Source organism: Mustela nigripes, chromosome 11 (genome assembly GCF_022355385.1).
Source record: "Mustela nigripes isolate SB6536 chromosome 11, MUSNIG.SB6536, whole genome shotgun sequence".
NCBI classification, from domain to species: domain Eukaryota; kingdom Metazoa; phylum Chordata; class Mammalia; order Carnivora; family Mustelidae; genus Mustela; species Mustela nigripes.
This window is the reverse complement of record NC_081567.1, coordinates 5,722,580-5,744,902: the sequence shown is the minus strand read 5'-3', so window position 1 is coordinate 5,744,902 and position 22,323 is coordinate 5,722,580. Positions and strand designations below refer to the sequence as shown.

At 53.5% G+C, this 22,323-nt stretch overlaps 1 protein-coding gene across 2 annotated transcripts; it reads left to right on the top strand.

The window, feature by feature from the left end:
• Positions 1 to 326: 326 nt before the first annotated feature.
• On the top strand, positions 327 to 18,463 carry TMEM130 (transmembrane protein 130). 2 transcript variants are annotated; one of them, XM_059414413.1, is made up of 8 exons: positions 327 to 600; positions 7,364 to 7,669; positions 9,140 to 9,299; positions 12,498 to 12,664; positions 13,452 to 13,536; positions 14,676 to 14,878; positions 16,629 to 16,741; positions 17,111 to 18,463. In XM_059414413.1, exons 1-8 carry the CDS (start codon positions 516 to 518, stop codon positions 17,261 to 17,263), a joined length of 1,272 nt encoding a protein of 423 aa, XP_059270396.1. In that variant the 5' UTR covers positions 327 to 515; the 3' UTR covers positions 17,264 to 18,463. The 2 variants fall into 2 exon arrangements, with proteins under 2 accessions (XP_059270396.1, XP_059270395.1); XM_059414412.1 differs by having other exon boundaries at positions 17,075 to 18,463.
• Positions 18,464 to 22,323: the final 3,860 nt, after the last annotated feature.

Below are 22,323 nucleotides of genomic sequence, written 5' to 3'. Positions count from 1 at the left end.
AAATCGTGTGCGTCAAGAGGAGATATGGCAACTGGAGAAGAACCCAAAGGGGCCTGCGCACGGCTTTGCAGCGGGGCGCGCGCCTCTGGGGACGCTGAGTCAGAGGCTGCGGGCGCGGACGCGGGGAGGCGGCGCAGACAGGAGGAGCGCAGACCCGGGGAGGGGAGGATGGTGGGGAGAAGAGGGGCAAAGGGAGGAGAGAAGAGAGGAGGGGAGGGGGCGCGGGAGGCGGCGCGCGCTCGGGAAGGCGGGGGTTCGTGGGGAAAGGAGGGGCACAGCGAGGGGAGGGAGGGGCGCGGGGAGGGGGCGCGGCGTGGCGCGGCTGACGCGGGCCGGGGTCGGCGCGGCGGGCTGTGGGCGGCGGCGGCGCGCAGCGACACAGCGTCGCGAGGCGAGGACGAGCGAGCGCCGCTCCCGCACCTCCCCGCATAGCCCGCGCCGCGCGCCCGGAGGAGCGGTCGCAGCCTCCGAGTCAGCCGCGTCCCCTCCGCGCTCCTGCCGCTGCCGGCGCAGCCATGGCCCCGGCCTTCTGGCCGATCCTCAGCCGCGTCCTTTGGCTCGCCTGCCTCCTGCCCTTGGCCCCGGCTAGGGTGGCCGCAGGTAAGGCGCTGCGCGGGCCGGCCGGCCGCCCCGCGGCAGCCGCAGCGCGCCCGGGGCCTCGGGGCGGTCCAGCCGTGCGCCCGGAGCGCATCTCCCTCCTCCCGGGCAGCCTCTGCAGCGCGCAGCCGAGGGGAGCGTGGCCAGCCTGCCCCTCGAAGCCCTCTCGTCTCTCCCTCCATCCTTCTCCCCAGAAGTCGGCCCCGCACTCGAGGGGTCTCCCGCGCTCCTCGGTTCCTGCTGCCACCTCCAGATCGGCCCTGTCCTGGGAACCGCGCGCGGTGGCCGGTGCACCCATGCGGGTGCCCAGGGGGGGGCCTCGCAGCCGCTGGGAGGTGGGGCTGGGAGGATGATGCGGGGAGACCGGGAATGTGCGGGACCCGTCATCACAGCCCCCCAGGGAACGTGGACAGGTTGTCCGCCGAGCAGCGTCTTTGCCTTTAAATGTCATCTTATCTGGAGAGGTTTTCCACCCTGTGTTGGCTTCAGGGAGGCTGCCATTTCGTCTTTGGAATGGTTTCCAAAATGGACCCCGAGCTGACAGGTTCTGCTGGGTGCCCCCCCCCCCGCCCCCCGCTCCACCGGGCCGCGCTTCTATGCGCTCTACTTCCCCACCGCGGAAAGGCCAGCACCAACCCTTCTGCCACATTTTGGCGACAACAAAAGGATCCGGATTGGAGAGTAGTTGGGGGACAGGTGGGAGGTGGGCAGCTCTGGTGACGTGCGCGGGTTAAATTGACAACATTTTCCATTATGTCCCTTCCCCAGCGCCCCCCCCCCCAAGAATGGTAGAAAGAGGAAGCGATCTAATGCCAAATCGTGTAAGACAATGGAAGAGGTAAAAATAAAAACCTGCATTTTAGGGACGAATTAGGAGAATTTTGTGGGAATTGTGCTTGGTCAGGATTACCTGCTTCCCTCCTGGAATTTTCATGTAGAGATGGGGGTCTCTTGTCTATTGGGTTTACATGTATCTGGGAATAAATGATCACCATGGCCTGAACTGAAAACCAGAAAAAAAAAAAAAGTACATTAATTCTTTGGAAGTCATGTGTAGTTCCCAGCCTGGCCTATTCATGATATGATGAAAATAAGCCGGGAACGAGGCTGGGGAGCGTACCTTCTCCCTCACACACAGGTTCAAAACAGAGACTTGGAAGCCCTTTCCAGTCTTCCTGGGGTCTGGGTCAGCCTGCACTGGACACTTCCCACACTAGAAGTCAAAGTCAGAGTCCAAGGACTGGACCATTCAGTAATTCCAGATTATGTTGTTCAGACTTCCAAGGTCCCTTGGGAGGTGTTTGGGGCTATGCACATGTGCAGTGTGAAAGAGCCGATGTGACCATTTTCTAGAATGTTCAGGGTCCCACATGTGTGGGAAGGTGTGCTCCAAGGGAAAGCCTACAACACCTGTTAGTGAGTGAGTGTGGCTCCTGTGGGTCAGGCTTCGTGGCAATTGCCACTTCACCTTTTGCTTTGGCCCTTTCAGCTCTGGGTCACTCAGTGCCCCCATGGAGCCCCGTACGCCCCTCCCTTAGCTGCTGCTCTGTACTCCAAGGCCATGTCACCTGGGCTCCCAAACCTGGAAAGATAGGTTTGGATGGGTAGGGCAACAGGATCTGGGCTTGGTTCCTTTAGCCACAAGTGGCAAAGCCTTCATGGTCCATTTCAGCTTGGATGCCGTGGGCACTTCTTAGAGCCCCAAGGAAGAAAGGAGTGGCATTAACCAGGGGCTGTGAAACATATGCTTGAAAACTAAAAGCTTGGAAAAAAGTGCCCTTGAGCCTCCCAATGTCTGGGCAGGTGTGAGGGCTCCTAGGAGCTGGGCCAGCCTCTGCAGCAAGGGAACTCTAGCCACAGCCCCTCCCCCCTACCCCTCCTCCCAGCCAGTCCATCCCCCTGGCAACGGATCTGCGTAGCGCTGACACGGGCCTGTCTCCAGTCCGCTGCAGATGCTGGATGGCCATTAGCATGCAGCCGAATGTCCCTGCCACCTGCCAGCCTCGCTCTGGCCCACGCTCCTCGCCTGGGGGGACTGGAGGGAGCAAAAGGGAAATGGGAGGGAATGGCCCCTCTTTCTGGGAAGCCTGGCCAAGTGCTGCCTCACAGCCAAAGGGAGGGAGTGGAGAACTCAGCCCAGGGGAGGGGGGTTGGGTACAGATTTGCTTGGTGACTCCAGGCTGTCACATGGGGCCCTCAGGGGATTCAATGTCCCTCAGTGTAAAATACGCACTGTATTTTCTTGCAGAAATTTCTGCCATAGCATCTGGAATTCTCTCTTGGGGATTAAGATACTACAGGTCCCTTTGTCAGTGCCAGTCCAGACGACTTCACAATCCAACATACGGCTCTGGGGCAGGGGATTCAGAACAGGCAATGTGTGACAAAGGGAAAGGCTAGAGCAGGAGTCCCCAGTAGGGACAGACAACACTGCCTAAGGGTGAAGGGGATGCAGCTTTGCTGTCCCAGCTTTGCTGAGTCTACCAAGTCTCTAGTAAGCTCCCTGAGGGCAAGAAGCATGTCCTACACTTCTGGGTTCCCCCAACACTTGTGGGGTGGGGGACAAGGGGCTCAGTCAGTACCACCTGACTGAACAGTCTCTTGGGGCAGTGCTAGGTGGGCTGGTCCCTCTGCCACACTCCTCTCCAGGAGCCTCGGGCAATAGCAGTATTAAATGCGTGCTATGTGTCAAGCACTTTGCTGGGCGCATGGGGAAATGACAGTGACCCCTGCCCTCCAGGAGCTTGCAGGGTGGCAAGGGAGACAAAGAAACCTTCATGCCCATGTGAGGTTGGGACCACTGTGTGCCCAGGCTGCTTGGAGAGCACTGAGAAGGAAAGGGGTTCAGGGAAGCTTTCCTGGAAGAGGTTATATCCATCGACATGTAGGTAGAGAGGGGCAGTGGGGACAGCATGTACAAAGGTCCTGAGGTTAGGAAGGACCGAACAAGTTGGGAGAGCTGCAAGAGTTAAAGTGGCCAGCCCCAGCATGGATGTGCCGGAATGTGAGTTTGGACTCCACACTGAGGCCGGTCCATGAACACATTAGGTGTGGAGGGAGCTCCTTGCTGGTGGGGGTTGGGGGGGGGGGGAATGGTGCTGAGAGAAGGAAGGACTGGAGGCCGAGCGCCAGGGCCAAGGATGAAGCAGTAACTATGGCTGAATGCTGGCTAGTCATGATGGAGAGGAAAAAAACATGCTCAGATGGGAGGAGTAGTGGCAAAGGACCTGGGATTGATTGATTCATGGGACAGCTGTTGCTCTGGCCCCAGTGGAGAGCCAGGGCTGAAAATGGTAGGTGTGGGGAGGGGAGAGCCCTAGACCAGCACTGTCCAGCAGAACATGGGGTGATGAAGGAAAAAGTCTACATCTGCCCTGAAGGGTAGTTACTAACCCTATCTGGCTCTGAAGCACTTGAAATTGTGGCTAGTGCAATTGAAGAACTGAATTTCCACTGTTGGTTCAATTTAAGTAATTAACTTTGATCAATTTAAGCTTAATTACATGTGGTTAGCAGCTCCTGTTTTGCTCAGTGCAGATCTGGAGCCCAGAAAGTAGGTCTAGGGGGCGCCTGGGTGGCTCAGTGGGTTAAGCCTCTCTGCCTTCGGCTCAGGTCATGATCCGAGGGTCCTGGGATCGAACCACGAATCAGGCTCTTTGCTCAGCAGGGAGCCTGCTTCCCCCTCCTCTCTCTCTCTCTCTCTCTCTCTCTCTCTCTCTGCCTGCCTCTCTGCCTACTTGTGATCTCTCTGTCAAATAAATAAATCTTAAAAAAAAAAAAAAAAATGAAAGTAGGTCTAGGTTACTTGGTTCCGCCAGCATTTAGGAGGCATCCGAAACTAGGAGAGCAGGTGCGAGTGGCCAGGAAGGTAGGTGGGAGTGAGGGAAATGAGCGGAGAGGGGCTTGGGCCCCCCCAGCCTTCCATCTGTGTCCCCTCTTCTGGTGAGGTGTATGTTCGTACAGGCTGGACACTCTCGAACCTGCCGCCCTTCAGAAACCTCACCTGAAGAGGAAATTTACAAATTATAACCAAATCGTCACCAAGATGTACACGAGTGTGACTGGCAAGAGTGAGGGGGTTCTGGGAATCAAGATCTACCTGCGTGGGGGGCACCTGGGTGGCTCAGTGGGTTAAAGCCTCTGCTTTCGGCTCAGGTCATGGTCCCAGGGTCCTGGGATAGAGCCCCGTATCGGGCTCTCTGCTCAGCAGGGAGCCTGCTTCCTTTCCTCTCTCTGCCTGCCTCTCTGCCTACTTGTGATCTGTCAAATAAATAAATAAAATCTTTAAAAAAAAAAATCTACCTGCTTGTGGTGCCTGGCTGGCTCAGTCAGTACAGCATACGACTCTTGATGTCAGGGTAGTGAGTTTGAGCCTGTGTTGGATGTAGAGATGGCTGAAAACCAAAATCTTTAAAAAAAAAAATGAGAGGAAAAAAAAAAGATATTCCTGCTCAAGGGCTTATCATACCCAGAGTGAAATTCACATTAGTGTGACCTCGGACATGCTTTAGATGTGTTGTCCTATGAAAATAAAATAATTCAAAACTGTGTGCAGAGTGGGATTATGTCACATTGAAAACTTCTATGCATGAAAAAGAGATATGAGGACAGGAGTATGGTTGCACCTGTTTTGTGGAAGTAGGATAATGGGACATTTCTAATATTCTTTTTTTTTTAAAGACTTTATTTATTTATTTGACAGAGAAAGATCACAAGTAGGCAGAAAGGCAGGCAGAGAGAGAATCAGGCTCCCTGCTGAGCAAAGAGCCTGGGGCTCGATCCCAGGATACTGAGATCATGACCCAAGCTGAAGGCAGTGGCTTAACCCACTGAGCCACCTGGGCGCCCCTTCTAATATTCTTTACACAGATGTATGTATTACTTTCATGGATGAAAGAAAGCTTATTTTATAAATCTTACTTTGTTTAGATAATAAAATGTTATACACAACGTGAAGCAGTTGAAGAATAATGACTTAGGAAAAGACCCGCGATATGGAATTGAAAACAACAATGATAGAATACAGAATTCCAAATTATGAGCACGATTTTTTTTTCAAGAAAGAAATGTGCACATAGAGTAACTGTGCACACAACCCAGTAACTGAGTTGTTACTGATTATTTTTAATAGAATTGTTTAAGTTTTAATTTTCTATTTTCTCTATTTTCGGGTTACAATTAGTTTTACTTTCCATGCGGTAGTCAGTTGGGAGGGGTTGGTATTCATAAAGGGCCATGACCCGACCTCCAGCCCATATGCTCAAGGCCCTGTTCTCTGTTAGGATCCCTCAAGACCTGATTCCCAGGTTCCCAGTAAGAGCCGCATCCCTCATGTTTTAGTTCAAGTTCCCTGAGGAGTGGAGCAGCTGCAGGTGCAGCGTTGGCCCCAGCGGGAAACCCAGAGGTCATTTAAGAGCAGTGAGCATTGGGGTCCACTGACAATGAAGATATTCCGTATCTTTACTATTGAGTACTTGAAATACAGCTACAGAGGGGACTGGCGGTGGGGGGGGCGGGGACAGTGGTGACCTGGGTGGCTCAGTCTGTTAAGTGTCTGCCTTCAGTTCAGGTCATGATCCCCGGTCCTGGGATGGAGTTGGGCTCCCTGCTTTGTGGGAAGTCAGGTTCCCCCTCTCCCTGTGCCCCTGCCCGCCCATGCTCTAGCCAGCGCACTCTCTCTCTCTCTCAAACAAATAAAATCTTTAAAAAAAAAATGCAGCTACTGTGGCTAAGAAAGTGGGTTCTAAATTTTGTTTCTTTGTAACTGAAACCTACGCAGCCTCGCATGGCCAGTGGCTGCTGTGAAGATCTAGAATGTTTTCCTTTACATTCAGAAGAAGGCTTGGTTGGGGAACCTGGGTGGCTCAGTGGGTTAAACCTCTGCCTTCCATTCAGGGTCATGATCTCAGGGTCCTGGGATCTCTGAGATGGAGCCCCTCATCGGGCTCTCTGCTCAGCGGGGAGCCTGCTTCCCTCTCTCTCTCTGCCTGCCTGTCTGCCTACTTGTGATCTGTCTGTCAAATAAATAAATAAAATCTTTTAAAAAAGAAGAAGAAGAAGAAGGGTTGGCTTGAATCACAGTAGACTTTGTCCCAGGGTTGCTCTATCACTGTCTAGGCTTTTGGCCTCTAAGAGGCTCCAGACTTTGCGATTTCAGATCGGAAATTTTGTTTGACATGGAAATACTAGTCCAAAGGAGTGGGTAATAGAGGGCTTTTTTTTTTTTTTTTTTTTTTTTTTTTTTTTTTTGGCAGTACCCAAGGGGGTCCCTCCTATGACATACACTGGCAGTCATTTTCATAGCTAAGAAATAAGTCTGGCCAGGTCAGGCCTGGGCTCTGGAGGGCCCTGCTTGGCTGGCTTAAAAAGAAAATCTCTGGACTCTAGACTCACCTGGGCCCGGGGTTGGAATCCCAGCTAACACTGAACTAGCCACATGACCCTTAGGCAAGTCACTTGTGCGGGCTGAGCCTCAATTTCTCCACTTATAAAACAATAAGAGAGGGGCTCAGTGGGTTAAAGCCTCTGCCTTCGGCTCAGGTCATGATCCCAGGGTCCTGGGATGGAGTCCCACATCGGGCTCCCTGCTCAGCGGTGAGCCTGCTTCCCCCTCTCACTCTCTGCCTACTTGTGATCTCTGTCTGTCAAATAAATAAATAAAATCTTAAAAAATAAAAAAATAAATAAGAGAAGCCAGCCCAGAGGGTGACGGTGGGTTCCTTGCCACACCTGTCCTGAAACACAGTCTTTGTCTCTGGACTTCTAGGGCTGTATGAGCTGCACCTCACCACCGATGGCCCTGCCACCACGGGGGCAGAGGTGACGATCACAGCTAGCCTGGTGGCCAGCGACAATGGCAGCCTGGTCCTGCCCACCAACACCCGCCTCTACCACTTCCACTGGATCCATACCCCACTGCTGCTCACAGGGAAGACCGATGAGGCTTTCAGCTCCACCATCCGTGCTGTGGGGACCGTGCCCGGGGACTTCCCGGTCTCCGTCTGGGTCACCACTGCCAACTGCTGGACATGCCCGCCTGTGGCCAGGAGCCTCCTTGTCCTCCCCATCACAGGTGAGGAACTTTCTGGTTTGCTAATTGGCCTCCAAACTCCTGCTGCAGAAAAAAACCATCCATGGGGCGCCTGGGTGGCTCAGTGGGTTAAGCTGCTGCCTTTGGCTCAAGTCATGATCTCAGGGTCCTGGGATCGAGTCCCGCATCGGGCTCTCTGCTCAGCAGGGAGCCTGCTTCCCCGTCTCTCTCTCTCTCTCTCTCTGCCTGCCTCTCTGTCTACTTGTGATCTCTGTCAAATAAATAAATAAAATATTAAAAAAAAAAAAAGAAAAAACCATCCAGTCTGGTTAGCGATGGTATGAACAGGAATCGGACTCATGGTCCCTTCTCCATTATCTGTGTTGGAATGGACGCTTAAAGCACGTGTTGCTACTGGGGCTGGCAGCTGATCCATACATTTCAATGGTTATGCACTATTTCAGTCTCTGGTCTGTTCATTCTCGCCCCTCCAGCCTCCCGCCCTAACACTCCTCTCTCCTTCCAGGAAGTCCCCCCCTCTCTCCGAGTTTACAATCTGTCAAAGAATTTGTCTTCAGGAAGTACATTTCCATTTGGGTAATGTTTTATGCGCAAATATGTTCATTGAAGTGGTGTTTGTAACAACAGAAGAAAATATTAGCCGAGCTAAGTTTGCAACCATAAAGGGACTGGTTAAGTATGTGGATATAATTTGTATGATGAATAACAATGACATTTACAAAGACTTTGTAGTGTCCCGAGGGAATGTTCCTGCTTATAAAATTTTAAAAAGCAAAACACAAACTTCTATAACCAATTTGCTTAACTGTGTTTAACATATATATGTATATGTAATGTGCATCTTTATTAAATATGTACACACAAATGTTTTGCAGTTCTTCAAACATCAACAAAAGTTGTGTTTGAATGACTGGCGGTTTCTTTTCATCCTACATTTCAGCATTTTCCCAAATGAGCATTATTGAGCACACCGTACTTTCTGCATTTGGGGTGAAAAAAAATCAGCTCTTAATTTTCTTTTTTTTTTTTTTTTGGTAGAAAAGGAGACACAGAACTGTGATCCTTACCCAGTTCAGCACATTGGGTGTGATCAGTAGAAGTGCTAATTTTTTTCTAGATGCATCTAATAATCTGAAATCTCTCTTGAGAATTTCTTTCAAAGCCTATGCGTTTTCTCCTGGTCCTGGGCATCTTTTATGCCAGAAAGTTCGGGATCCTGGTGAAAGTGGCGTAGGAGCAAGGCAGTGCGTGTGGCGTGTGCTGTGAGTCTTAACCAGTGTCCCAGGGTCCCAAGCAGCAGGGTAAAGATGCGGGGGCTGTGCATCTCTGTGTTCAGTGACCTGCAGGGTCCCCTCCTGCCTCCACTCAGCTCTGACAGCCAGAAGGTCCCAGTGGGGACAGGCTGTCCTGCCAGCTGGCCTGTGAGGTCATCCCTTGGCCCCGCCTTCCCGCCCCCTTGGGGGACTCACCTGCTTATGATCTCTCTCCCAGAGCTCCTTGTGGGGAACCTCGTTGTCACCCAGAACACCTCCCTGCCCTGGCCCAGCTCTTACCTCACCAAGACAGTCCTTAAAGTTTCCTTCCTTCTCCATGACCCGAGCAACTTCTTCAAGACGGCCTCATTTCTCTACAACTGGGACTTCGGAGACGGGTATGTGCTTCCCCACTGATGTCCCAAAGCCTTGGCCTGCGGTTGGTGGCCCCACAGTCCCACGTGAAGTGCTCTGTACTTTCCCACCCTTACCTCTTCACTCCTTCTCACTCCAGACATTCCTTCCACACCTGCTCTGTGTCAAGCATGGGGTAGGGACCAGCATGAGCCGGTCACAAGACCTGCCTCCCAGGTGCCTATAACCTGGTAGGGGAGGTCACTGGTGCTCCAAACATCCCTTTAAGAAAGATCAAAGTAGGCTTTTTCTCCATTTGACTCTGGAAGGACCTATTTGGCTGATGGAACCTGCAATTATACACATGTGGCAGAACTCTGGTGTTCTGGCTTCGTTTCTCCTGACTTCTCCTCTCCGTACAAGTCTGGCTGGAAGAGGCAGGTCAGGGAGTGGGTCTCAGGGACAGAGCCCAGGCAGCCCACAGACACTCTGATCTCCTCTGAGGGTAGTGCTCTGCTGAGACCCCTCAGTCCATTTCGGTCCCCTCGAGTCCCTGGCTGATGGTCCTTCCTACTATATCCCATATGTTTCCACCTTCCATTGGTGGAAGCCAACTTCCTCCAGCCAATTTCCGTTGGCTTCCTTAAGACACTTCTCAGGTTTGCAGAGAAACACAGACCAATCTTTCAAGTTCATGGAAGGCTTAGTAATCCTCGTGCATCACTCCGCACCCCCATGGGACTTGACAGGCTCAACATGCTTTCTTACGTACAGTAATAACTTAGAAAACAAAGTGGGGACTCCTAATTATAGCAAAAATAGTACATAAACATAGGATCACACTTACTGGAAATGGACAAGACCCTGTGTGAAGAAAACTGGAGCTACTAAGATGTATCCAAGATTTTTTAAAGATTTTATTTATTTATTTGGGGGGCAGACCCCAGAGTGAGAGTAAGAGGGAGAAGCAGACTCTGTTGAGCAGAGAGCTGGATGTAACACGTGGTCAGTCCCAGGACCTTGAGCTCATAACCTGAGCTGAAGGCAGACACTTAACTGACTGAACCATGCAGGCACCCTGACTAAGAGGTCTTAACAATTTGAGTAGATGTGTTATGTACACCATGTCCAGGATGGAAACTTAATCTTGCAAAGATGTCCATTTCCCTCTAGTTATCCCATAAGCTTGATGAAAGTCCAATAAATACTCCATTTAGTATAATTGTGGAATGTGACAAAGATTCTACAGTTCATCTAAATTTGGTGTTTAAGTATGCACATATATACACCCATATACGTATGCATGAGTGTATATATACATATAGACATGTATAAAAATATATGTCATTATAAACATACATGTGGTTTCATAACCTAAAGAACATCTGGAACATCTGTCACAAACCAGGGGACAGGCTCTATACTAACTAGGAGCATTTCTTTTCACATTAAATACTTTATTCACTATTTTTACTATAATGGGACATTCTTTGACTAGCCAATGAAACAAGACAAGAAAAAGAAATACAAATGCTGTAAGGGAGGAGATAAAAATCATCACACACATAGATGATCTGGGAAACACCAGAGACTCAACTGAGAAATCTGAGAACTAAAAAGAGATTTTCATGATATGGCTGGTTAGAAAACAAAGATTCATAGCCTTTCCATATGATGGCAATAGGAAAAGAACTTTTACAATAGTTATAAAACAGGAAAACTAAGAATAAACTTAGCCCAAAATGTTAGGGTTTATGTAAATAAAACTCCAGATTGTACCTAGAACCTTAAAAAAAAATGAAGAGAGAATGCCTCAATATTGTCAGAAGGAAAAAAGATCAGAAAAGCAGAATGATCAGGGCGCCTGGGTGGCTCAGTGGGTTAAGCCCCTGCCTTTGGCTCAGGTCATGGTCTCAGGGTCTTGGGATCAAGCCCCGCTTGGAGTTCTCTGCTCACCAGGAAGCCTGCTTCCCACTCTCTCTCTCTCTGCCTACTTGTGATCTCTCTCTGTCAAAAAAATAAATAAAATCTTAAAAAAGAAAAGAAAAGAAAAGCATAAAGCTGATGAGGGAGGATGGGGAGAAGTAGAAATGCATACATAAATGTATTTTCAAAGCTACAAATAGGGGCACCTGGCTGGCTCTATCAGTAGAGCTTGCAACTCTTGATCTCTGGGTTGTGAGTTTGAGCTCCATATTAGGTGTAGAGGTTACTTAAAAGTAAAATTTAAAAAAAAGTCACAAATAATTTGCAGCAACCAAAGGCTGCTCAACAGAACAGACCAGAAAGGTGAGTTTATACACACATCTATTATATGGTAACAGTGGTATTTTCTAGCCAGTGAGTAAAGATAGATTATTTAATAAATGGCACTCAGGCAGTTGGTTAACTATTTAGAAGAAAAACAATCTTATCCTTAACAAAAGCAATTCCAGATAGACTGAAAAATCAAATATAAGGAACCAGGACTAGATGGAAATGTAAACAATCCCCTGCAGTTGGATAATTTGGCAGTGGGGAAAGCATTTCTAAGAATAGAGAAACAGAGGCAGAAACGAGGAAGGAAAAGAAAATGCTAGATTTGGCTCACTAGATTTAAAATCTGAGTATGAAAGAAGTAAATCAAACCACAAGGCGAAAGTTAAACTGGGTTTAGAAAATATTTAGAAGATATTTAATGGGCTAAACTTCATATATAAAGAGCATTGAGAAATCAACAAAGATTTTCTTTATTATTAGATTTCCTTTTGAAGTAATTGCAGGAAAAAGCATGATATTATACACTTTACATGTCACATCGTAACCTATGATGGAGATATGATTTTGTGTTACAGATGAGAAAAGTAAGACTGAGAGTTTTACAGACAGGAAATCTAAAACTGAGATTCAAAGCCAAGTATGTCCTAACTCCAAAGTGTATATCTTTTTCCCTCCCAGGATTGTCCTTGTCTCTAATGCAGGGGCTCTTTTAGATTTCTGGTGGAACGGGGCAGAGCACTTCCTAGCAGGTGACAGGCCCTTGTTGCTGGGAGGTCTCCCACCTGTCACTTAAAAGCACAAAGATGACCAGCAGCCACTTCACCCAAGCATGGCTGACCTTGCATCCTGGCTGGCTCTGGGGGGTGCTGCTGTGATGATGTCCGGTTTGCTCACAAGTAGCCGAGCCTGTCACTCCACGGACACCCCTGAGTCTAAGAGGCCATGTGAGTCACTTCTGTCATCTCCCTCCTGTCACCTTACAGCACCCAGATGGTGACTAAAGACGCTATGGTCTATTACAACTATTCCATCATCGGAACCTTCACTGTGAAGCTCAAGGTGGTGGCTGAGTGGGAACAGGCAACGCAGAATGCCAGGAAGGGCATCATGCAGAAGACAGGCGACTTCTCTGCCTCGCTGAAGCTGCAGGGTGCGTTTCCGGGGCGTCTGGCCCCCTGGGGAGCCCTGGGCAGCACTCTTTCCGGGATTGGAGCCCATGAAGTTCAGAGTGACTCCAGCTGGGCACAGGGCGGGGCTGAGCTTGGATGCCCGTCCTCTCTTCGTGTTCCCCGGGCAGCCCTCTGAGCAGTTGGCCACTATCCCCACTTCGGAGGGGGCACTGGAGGCCACGGAGGAGGTCACATGGCCACCAAGGGGCAGAGCTGGATTTGAACCCAGGCCCGCCTGCTCCCAGAGCCCGAGCCTGTGGCCAGACACTGTGCTGTGAGCCAGTGGGTCCACATGGCTCTTTGTTCTCAGGCCACACTGGCGTCCTGCTAGGGACTGTCCTGTTGGGGCTGCGACAGCCTTGGCCTCCTGAAGAGAGGAGATGCCCAAACCCACCTTTCCCTGACTTTGGCAAGAAGGGGTGCTTGGGCAGCTGTGGCCGCTTTCTGAGCTGTGCTGCAGTGGGTGTGAACGGGGTGCTGTTTTCCCCGCATCGCACGGGTGGGGGTGATCCAGAGCTAGCCCTCCGTCCTGGTTACCAGAGCCCCGCCAGCTTCCCCCAGCATCCTCACTCTGAGCAGCTCCAGCACCTGCTGCTATCGGGGACGGCGTGGGGGGCGGTGGCGGAGTGGGACTCGGGCATGCCCTGGACAGACCTGCGACCCTCACCTCGGCAGAGACCCTCACAGGGTGGTGGTCACACAGCCCTGGGAGCTCTGAGACCACTGTCCTCGGCCACCAGGTCTAATGGCGCCCTCTCTGCCTTTCAGAAACCCTTCGAGGCATCCAGGTCTTGGGGCCCACCCTCATCCAGACCTTCCAAAAGATGACAGTGACCTTGAACTTCCTGGGGAGGTGAGTGAACCCCAGAGACGATCAAAGGTGATTTGTTGCCCTGCCTACACTCTCTTCCGTGGATGAGACTGAGAGCTCCATCCCCTGGGGGGGCCCCGAGTTTGGGGGCCAGTGGAAGCTTCTGCCATCTTGCCCGCAGCCCTGGGAGAGTTGCGGGCGTGGCTCCATACTTGAGATCCAGGGGTCAGGGCACAGGCCCTTTGGAGCTGTCTGCAGTGTCAGTATCAAGGCAAATCAGGCGAGGAACCAGGTGAAAAGCCCTCTCTGCGTGTGGCTCAGGCCTGCCTCCAGCCCCCAGAAAGTCACCTCGGCTGGGAGCCAGCCCAGCTCTTGGCAAGAACAGCATTCAGCTGAGGATGTAGAAGTCGGGCGCGTTCTTTGAACGAGGGTGGGTGGAGCCTCAGAGGTCAGTGGTCAGGGCTCAGCCCTCCAGGAACTCTGGCTGGGGGCACCAGCCCTACTCTCAACTCAGGGCCATGAGAGAGAAGCAAGGCTTGATGGGGAGCAAACAACACAGCCAAGAAAAGAGAAAGACGAGCCGTGGGGCTGGGGGAGGTTTCTAAAGCTTGTGGGGAGCTTTGCGGGCAGGTGCTTGGGACTTGAAGAGTGGGGTGGGAAGCCCTTTGGGCTTGGCAGATCCAATGGCTGAGGTGGCAGGGGTGTGTTTTACTTGGGCCTGGGTGGCCTGCTCCACATTCCTGAGATGGACCTATGCTTTCCAGCTCCTGAGCCTGGGCTGTGGCAGTTAGATGACCCTTTCAGATCCTATTCAAATGCCACCTCCTCCAGGAAGCCTTTCCTGACTTCCCCATCCAGAATGTGCCCACCTGTCCCCTGTGCCTCCACAGCACACCCTGTGGGTCCCTGGAGCAATCATCCTGCCTCGTCCAGCACTCTGTGCCTATCTCTGTTTGCCTTACTAGCCTGGCACTCCCTTGGGGTCTGGGGGCGGGGGGGCGTCTTTTATTTACCATTGTGTTCTCTGGGTCTGGAAGGGGTGAAGCAGAGGCCAGGACAGCTAAGTGTTTTGTCCTGAAAAGGACACTGAAGTTCACGGCTGTCTGGCCTTTCTCAGCCTTGGTCTGTGCTCACATTGCTTGCTGAGCCATTGCTGAGAACCCACCCCCATTTCCCTGCAGCCCCCCTCTGACTGTGTGCTGGCGTCTCAAGCCTGAGTGCCTGCCGCTGGAGGAAGGGGAATGCCACCCTGTGTCGGTGGCCAGCACGGCCTACAACTTGACCCACACCTTCAGGGACCCCGGAGACTACTGCTTCAGCATCCGGGCTGAGAACGTCATCAGCAAGACACACCAGTACCATAGGATCCAGGTGTGGCCCTCCAGTAAGTGACCTTCCCGGCCACCACCACCAACATGCGAGCCAGCCCCCCAACGCGAGAATCCTCACCAAACCTACTGGCCCAACCAAACACCATTGACTCTATGCCCAGACCTCCCCCAGCCCACCCGTGCCGTCACCGGCCAGCCTAATACCCCTTGGTTCTACCAACACCAGCCCCATGGCCCATACCAACACCCAGCGTGACCACACAGCTCTGCTGCCATTACCACACACACTCCCGATGGCCTTTCTGGCACCTTCCAGACCCGGGAGACACCACCATCCCCACTCCTCCCACCAGCCCCGCCACGGCCATCTGCACCCAGGTCCTCGATCCCATGTTGCCCAGCAGCCAACAGCTTTAACTCTTGCTTGCTGCCACTATCACGGTCCCCGGTGTCCCCATCAGAAGCACTCCCCCGTGGTCACAAGCCTCCCTCCTCCGCCATCACCCTGATCCTGGCACTGTTGTCACCACTAAAACCAGCCCCCAGGGAGTGGCTGCCGCTCAGCGGTGAAGTGGGGTCCCTGTCATCTGTCAGGACCCCTGGCCACCTCCCCCGGAATGTCCTTCCCCGAGTCTCCGTCAGGCCCGGCCCCTGGCTAGTCACCGGATTAGCTGATGTTGGCTCAAGTTCTACCCTTCTTTTCCAGGGGTGGGAGCTCTTCTGTGACCCTAGAAAAGCACTTCCTTCCATAGAGGAGAAAGTGGGATCCCAGAACCTTAAGGGATGGTGTTTCAGGGGCCCAGCCAGGTCACAGCCCTTAGGGTGCACACGGCAACCTCGCCAGCCGCCCCCGTCGCCCGGATTGGACCCACAAGTGCACCACTGTCCCCTCCGGTCTCCCCAGTCCCTGTCTGAGCCATTGGGCAGACACCGTGCTCCATTCTGAGCCCCGGCTGGCCTTGTGGACCTCCCTGAGGGTCTGGGGCCTTGCCTCCCCCAGCCCCTCCTGGGCGCTGAGTGCCCCAGAGCCCCCCAAATCCTGCAGAGGAGACAGCTTTCCAGGTCACCTGCGCTGCCTTTTCCTGGGAAGCAGAGCCTCCTGGCACACTGCGGCATCCACAGCAGGGCCAACCAAACACCAACCAAGCATTTGCCGATCACCTGCCATGCCCCTGGCACACTCACACCCCTCCCCTCGTGGCAGCCCTGAGGCAGCCTCGTGGGTCAGCATTAGCCATCGGGGAGTCTGGTCAGAGCCGGGATTCGAACCCAGGACCGCCTTACTGCAGACCCTGGGGTCTCCCTGTTTCCCCAGGCACCTTCCTGACTCAGGGGGTCAAGGAGTGAAGCCTAGAGCTGGCGGAGGGCAGACAGCCACAGCAGGTCACAAGGCTCCGGTGTGTCCTCACAACACGCCTTCCCGTCTCCAAGGCGAGTTGCCCGAGTGAGGGTGGCGAGGCGACTGTGACTCTTGGATGGCCGGGTCATGGCTCCCGTCCTGTGCTATTCATGAGGGCAAGTCATTAAGTCTGGTCCACTCTCAGGGGGTGGGGACTTAGCTGCCCCTCTTGAAAGTGACCATCCAGTAACACGTAGCCATATTTTTAAACCCTAACGCACCCCTCCTTGGTTTTTGTAGACTCCCTAGATTGGCCCATTGGGGATTGGCCTAGTTGGGATCCACATGCCTAAGTTAAAAATAGCTCTGGTGGGGTTTGACTGGTCTGTCCCCCACTGCGGTCTGAGAGCTGGCCTTCCCCGCCAACTCCCCAGACCCATGACTTCACCGTGTCGCACTCCCAGGCATCCAGCCGGCCGTCTTTGCCTTCCCGTGTGCCACGCTGATCACCATGATGCTTGCCTTCATCATGTACATGACCCTACGGAATGCCGCTCACCAGAAGGACATGGTAGAGGTGGGTGCTCACGAGGGGGAGGGGGGCTGGACCATTGGGCCCTGACCAGAGAAGGGGGCATGGACGTCACAGCGAGGTCCCAGGGCTGGGCATGATGTGCCCGAGACATTCATAGACCACGCTGAGTTGGGCCCTTCCCATCTGACTGACCGCTGTGCTCAGCCCTTGCCAGCAGCTGGGCCCCGGGGAGGGCACTGGAGGAGGGAGGCGCCAGGAGCAGAGAAGCCAAGGGCACAGGGCAGCACCGCGAGCCTCCAGGCAGCTGAGCTCGTAAGGCCCAGGTCAGAGCACTGGCAGGCGGGTGATTGACCCGTGGGGTTTTGTTCACCATAGGTGGCTGATTTTGACTTTTCCCCCATGTCTGACAAGAACCCGGAGCCTCCCGCTGGGGTCCGCTGCTGCTGCCAGATGTGCTGCGGGCCCTTCTTGCTGGAGACTCCCTCGGAGTACCTGGAAGTTGTCCGCGAGAACCACGGGCTGCTGCCGCCCCTCTACAAATCCGTCAAAACGTACACCGTGTGAGCGCCCCCCGGTCCCGTCGCGGCTTTAACTACCGCCAGCCAGCGGGGCTCTGCGGACAGGGCGGTGCGCGCTGCCGAGCAGGCGGGGCTCCGGGTGCGGGGCTGTCTTTCCCGCTGGCATCCATCTGTGTCTCCAGCTGCCACCATGAGCCTCCCGCAGCCCCACACCCCTGCCATCCGTCCATCTGTACAGTCCGGCCTCTGCTGTGAGCCCCTCTCCGTCTGCCCTTCCTAACCCCTTGCCTTTGAAGAGCCCCAGGTGGGGCCCCGATGTGCAGTGGGGTCCCTCCCCTCTCCCAAGGGTGCCTGGCTGCCCCTCACCCATTCCTCCCCCCACGTTGGCCCTTCTGCTGTCCGTCTGGGGTCTGAGCTTCCTCCCCGGGGTGGCCCTGCCCAGGTCAGAGAACTGGAAGGAAGGTCACCAAGGGTTGAGGCTACAACACAAAAAGGTTATACACACAGAAACAAGCGCATGCGTGCGCACACTCATACACACACACAGATACACACGTCACACATGTCACATAGGCATCTCCGACGGGGTCCTCTGTATCAGTGAGGTTGGTTGCTATGTCCTGAAATCGGACCAAAATGACATCGGACTTAATGCACTTGGCCACGCGCCGCTTCCGGGCCCGGCCCTTCCCTTCGTGCACTGGTCCCCGTGGCTCCTGGGGCCCACTCTAAGGACACTCCGTTTCCTGCCTGTTTGCTGGGGGTGGGGTGGGGGCTAACGCTTTGTGAGTGCGGAGGGCTTTATAAAAACAGCACCTTTTGTTCCTGAGTCTGTTAACTTCCATGGAGGGAAAAGAGAAGCCAGCCAGCGGGGACATGGGGTCACTGTGGGGGATGGCATCCTTGGCCCTCTGCATGGCCTGGGGGAGGAGGAGGCAGGTCTGGAGGGATCCCTTGGGGGAGCCTAGAGTTGGGGGAGACAGCGGATCCAGGTGCCTGCGGAGAGAGACCACAGTGAGCCCCCCTGACCCCCGCCTGGCACAACTGCGCAGGAGCCTGGGGAGCCAAGTTGGGGGCCTGTTGGGACGGGAGGGGGCAGGGCCGTGGGGGCGAAGCTCTGTTGCCGTAATCTTTGCTCTCGGACTTTGTGCAGACAAGAGCATTCCCGCTGTCGTGCTGCTCATTCTCATGAAACACTGCCATTAGTGCTGAATAAAGCTTGTGTGCTCTCAGAATAGCCGAGCAGATGCCAGGGGGCCCGGAGTCTCTTTCTTTTCTGGGCACGGGGCTTCGGGCTTTGGGCCTTGCACAACCGGTGCCCTTGCTGTGTTCTCAGGCAAGCGTGGATGGAGCTGCTGTCTGGGGCGTTGGGTGGGTCGTTGGGACCAGCACTCCTTAAACCTCTGCTCAGGCTGCATGACCGACTGAGCAGACTCGGAGCCAGGGGCGGGGGGGTGGGGGAGGGTTGTCTCTTGGAGGTGGGTCCAGGTCCCCCCGCCCCATGACTCAACCTGCAACCTGCAACCTGCAGCTTTGGCGAAGGATCAGAGCCCAGAGGACCGCTACACTTAGTGAACTTGGAAATGTGGATCCTGCCGCCCTGCCCACACCCAAATCCACACCTGCTGAGGGGGGGCAGCCACCCGGGTCCCCTCCCCACAGACCAGCAGGAATGCTGGTGCACCATCAAGGGCGGGCGCCTCTGGTCGCACTTGAACTTGGATGTGCCTGGGTGGCACCAGAGGTCTCGCCACGCCCCATACTTTCATTCAGGACGTCGGGAGTGGGGCCTGGGAATCTGGGTTTCTAACAAGATCCCAGATGCGTCGGATGGGCCAGGTCCGAGGACGGCATTTACAGTCGCCCTCCTCTTGAGTCGCCTTCCATCCTAAGCTCCCTTTCTGCCATAAGAGATCTGGAGCTTTTTTCTAAATTGCCTGCGCTCTCCTGCCATCCTCACGACCCAACCCAGTGAGCCAGTGCGCCCAGTCCTCAAGCTGGAACATGGGTGGGTGTGAACCCCACCCCCACCCTAGCCGTACCCCTCTGGGAAGCCCCACTTTTCCATGAGCCAAGTCAATTGGGGAAGTTTCTCAGACTTGAGCACCAACATGGGGGGCAAATGTTGCCACACACACCTTTACACTGACCAACCCCCAGCCAGGGGTGAGAGGGTCAGGCACCTGCGTGCTACAGGGGACCCTTATGCCTCCTGATAACTGGTTAGAGGATCAAACAAGACCTTGGAAAAGGTGGATGGGGTGTGGGGAGGGGACTGTCCTTGCCGTGAATCATTTTACTATGTCCCTAATAGAAGAGGGCGACATGTGGCTTCAAGCCACTCCCAGCTGGTGTAAGACACGGCTCCCCATCTCTGCGTGTGCCTTCGAGAGAACCTGGCATTTGAGCATCTAACCCCCTCCCCGCCCCCGCCGGGGAATTTAGAAGTGGTTGTTCACGTTACATCTAGCTCTATAAACGGTGGTACTCAGGTGTTTCTCTTACAGAGGTTAAAACAATTAAGAAACCAAATTGTTAACCACCATAGAAGAGCTGGAAAGAATTACTGGAAGGGTGGCGCCTGGGTGGCTCAGTGGGTTACAAGCCTCTGCCTTCGGCTCAGGCCATGATCTCAGGGACCTGGGATCGAGCCCCGCATCGGGCTCTCTGCTCAGCGGGGAGCCTGCTTCCTCCTCTCTCTCTGCCTGCCTCTCTGCCTACTTGTGATCTCTGTCCGTCAAATAAATAAATAAAATTAAAAAAGAATTACTGGAAGGGAAATGCAGAAAATGACAACAACCAGGATAAGAGACAGCTTCCCTTTGCCAATGGAAGACTCACACAACTGTAGTTCAATCTAGTAGGAGAACATCTGACCCACAAAATTTGGGGGTATGCAGGCTGCCGAGGACAGTGGCTGGGTTGAGCCGCAGAGCTCTGAGCACTGACCCTGAGCAAGGCAGGTCTTCGAGGCGCTCCCACATTGCTATGCTGTCTCAGCTGGGGGTGGCGGGGACACAGGCGACTGCAGCCCAGGTCGGGGAACTTGTGGGGGAACTAACTGTATACTCACCCACCAGCCCCTGGTGTCTTCATAAGCGGTGTCACAATTCTGTACTAGCCCTTCCCACACATATATCCCCCCACCCCCACAGCCCCTGCTGGCAAGAGGATCTGGGGCAGCTATTCTCATAGCCTGACCTTCTAGAAGGGACCCAAATCACACCGATGAGAGGCTGTGGGTTCCTATGACCACAGGGAGTCAAGGGTAGAATCAGTTGAATGTATTCTTGCCTGGACTTGGGAAGAGCTCTTTTTCCCTTTGAGAAGCCTGGTCCAGTCACCTTGGACAGAGTGGGGTGTTTTTTGGAAGGATTCTGAGCAGTTGAGCCTGATGGGATTAAAGTGGGTTTCCAGGGGTGCCTGGGTGGCTCAGTGGGTTAAAGCCTCTGCCTTCAGCTCAGGTCATGGTTTCAGGGTCCTGGGATGGAGCACCACATCGGGCTCTCTGCTCGGCAGGGAGCCTGCTTCCTCCTCTCTCTCTCTGCCTACTTGTGATCTCTGTCTGTCAAATAAATAAATAAAAATCTTTAAAAAAATAAATAAAGTGAGTTTCCAGGGGGCCTGGGTGGCTCAGTGGGTTGAGCCTCTGCCTTCGGCTCAGGTAACGATCCCAGGGTCCTGGGATCGAGCCCCACATCGGGCTCTCTGCTCCATGGGGAGCCTGCTTCCCCCTCTCTCTGCCTGCCTCTCTGCCTACTTGTGATCTCTCTCTCTCTCTGTCAAACAAATAAATAAAATCTTTTAAAAAAAATGAATAAATAAAGTGGGTTTCCAAGGAAATGTTGATGAACACACTGGTACTGAGTTGAAGAGTGACTGCCCCCAAATTCACGTCTACCCACACCCATGAACTGATACAGAAATAAGGTCTTTGCAGATGCAGTCAAATTAAGATGAGATCTTACTGGAATGAGGGGTATCCTAAACCCAATGACCAGCGTCCTTATAAAAAGAGAAGAGACCCAGACAGATACACAGGGAAGATGGTCAGGCGGTGGGGGGCAGGGACAGGGTGATGAGAGCACCAAGGGTCACTGGTGCCACCAGAAGCGGGGAGGCACAGAACGGATTCGCCCAGGTTAGCCTGCATGGGCCACCATAACAAAGCCACGGCTGGGGGGCTTCAACAGACATTTATTTTCTCATAGTCCTGGAGGCTGGAATTCAGAGATCAAGGTGTGGCGTCTCCCAGGGGTCCTCTCCTTGGCCTGATGGGGGTCCCCTGTCTCTCTTTCCTCTGAGCATGTCTGTGTCCTAATCTCTTCTTTGAAGGGCACAGATTTGATCAGGACCCACCCAATGACCTCCTTAAAGGTCCCATTTCCAGATGCCTGGCTGGCTCAGTTGGTTCAGCATCTGCCTTTGGCTCAGGTCATGATCCCAGGGTCCTGGGATGGAGTCCTCTATTGGGCTCCTTGCTCAGCAGGGAGCCTACTTCTCCCTCTGCCTGCCACTCCCCCTGCTAGTGCTTTCACTCTCTCTAATAAATAAATAAATAAATATTTTAAAAGGCTCCATTTCCAAAGAGGGCCACCTAATGAGGTGCTGCGGGTCAACACAGGAAATTTGGATGGACACAGTTCAACCCACCACACCTTGATTTCAGACTTCTAGTCTCCAGAACTAGGAGAAAACAGATTTCTGTCATTCGAAGCCACCGGTTTGTAGTGTTTGCTTCTGCAGCCACAGGAAATGAATGTACTTCCGTGTCCCTGTGGCAGTTGGGCTCACACTCTGCACTCACCCAACCAGCCAGCAGATCTAGCATCTGACCACTTCTCCCCACCCTGGAGCCTTCGCCACTCCACTGTCTCCTCCTCACCCTGCCCCCCGTGTGTGCACCAGGACCATGACCTCTTCCATGCAAACCCCTCGATGTCTCCCAGCTCAGAGCCCTTCCGGTGGCCCCAAGGCTGGCATGACCTGGCCCCTTTAACCTCACTGCCTTCATTCCCTGCAGCTCATCCCTCCAAATCTGCCTTCCTCAGGCTTTGCTTCTGCTGTTCCCCCTGCCACACTCTTCCCTACACACAACCCCCCCCC

What these genes read in the sequence shown, in the direction of transcription:
- TMEM130 (XM_059414412.1), top strand. Translation starts at nt 516, where the DNA reads ATGGCCCCGGCCTTCTGGCCGATCCTCAGCCGCGTCCTTTGGCTCGCC. An exon ending in CCTTGTCCTCCCCATCACAG is followed by an intron (nt 7,670 to 9,139) that starts GTGAGGAACTTT and finishes TCTCTCTCCCAG; the next exon opens with AGCTCCTTGTGGGGAACCTC. An exon ending in ACCTTGAACTTCCTGGGGAG is followed by an intron (nt 13,537 to 14,675) that starts GTGAGTGAACCC and finishes ATTTCCCTGCAG; the next exon opens with CCCCCCTCTGACTGTGTGCT.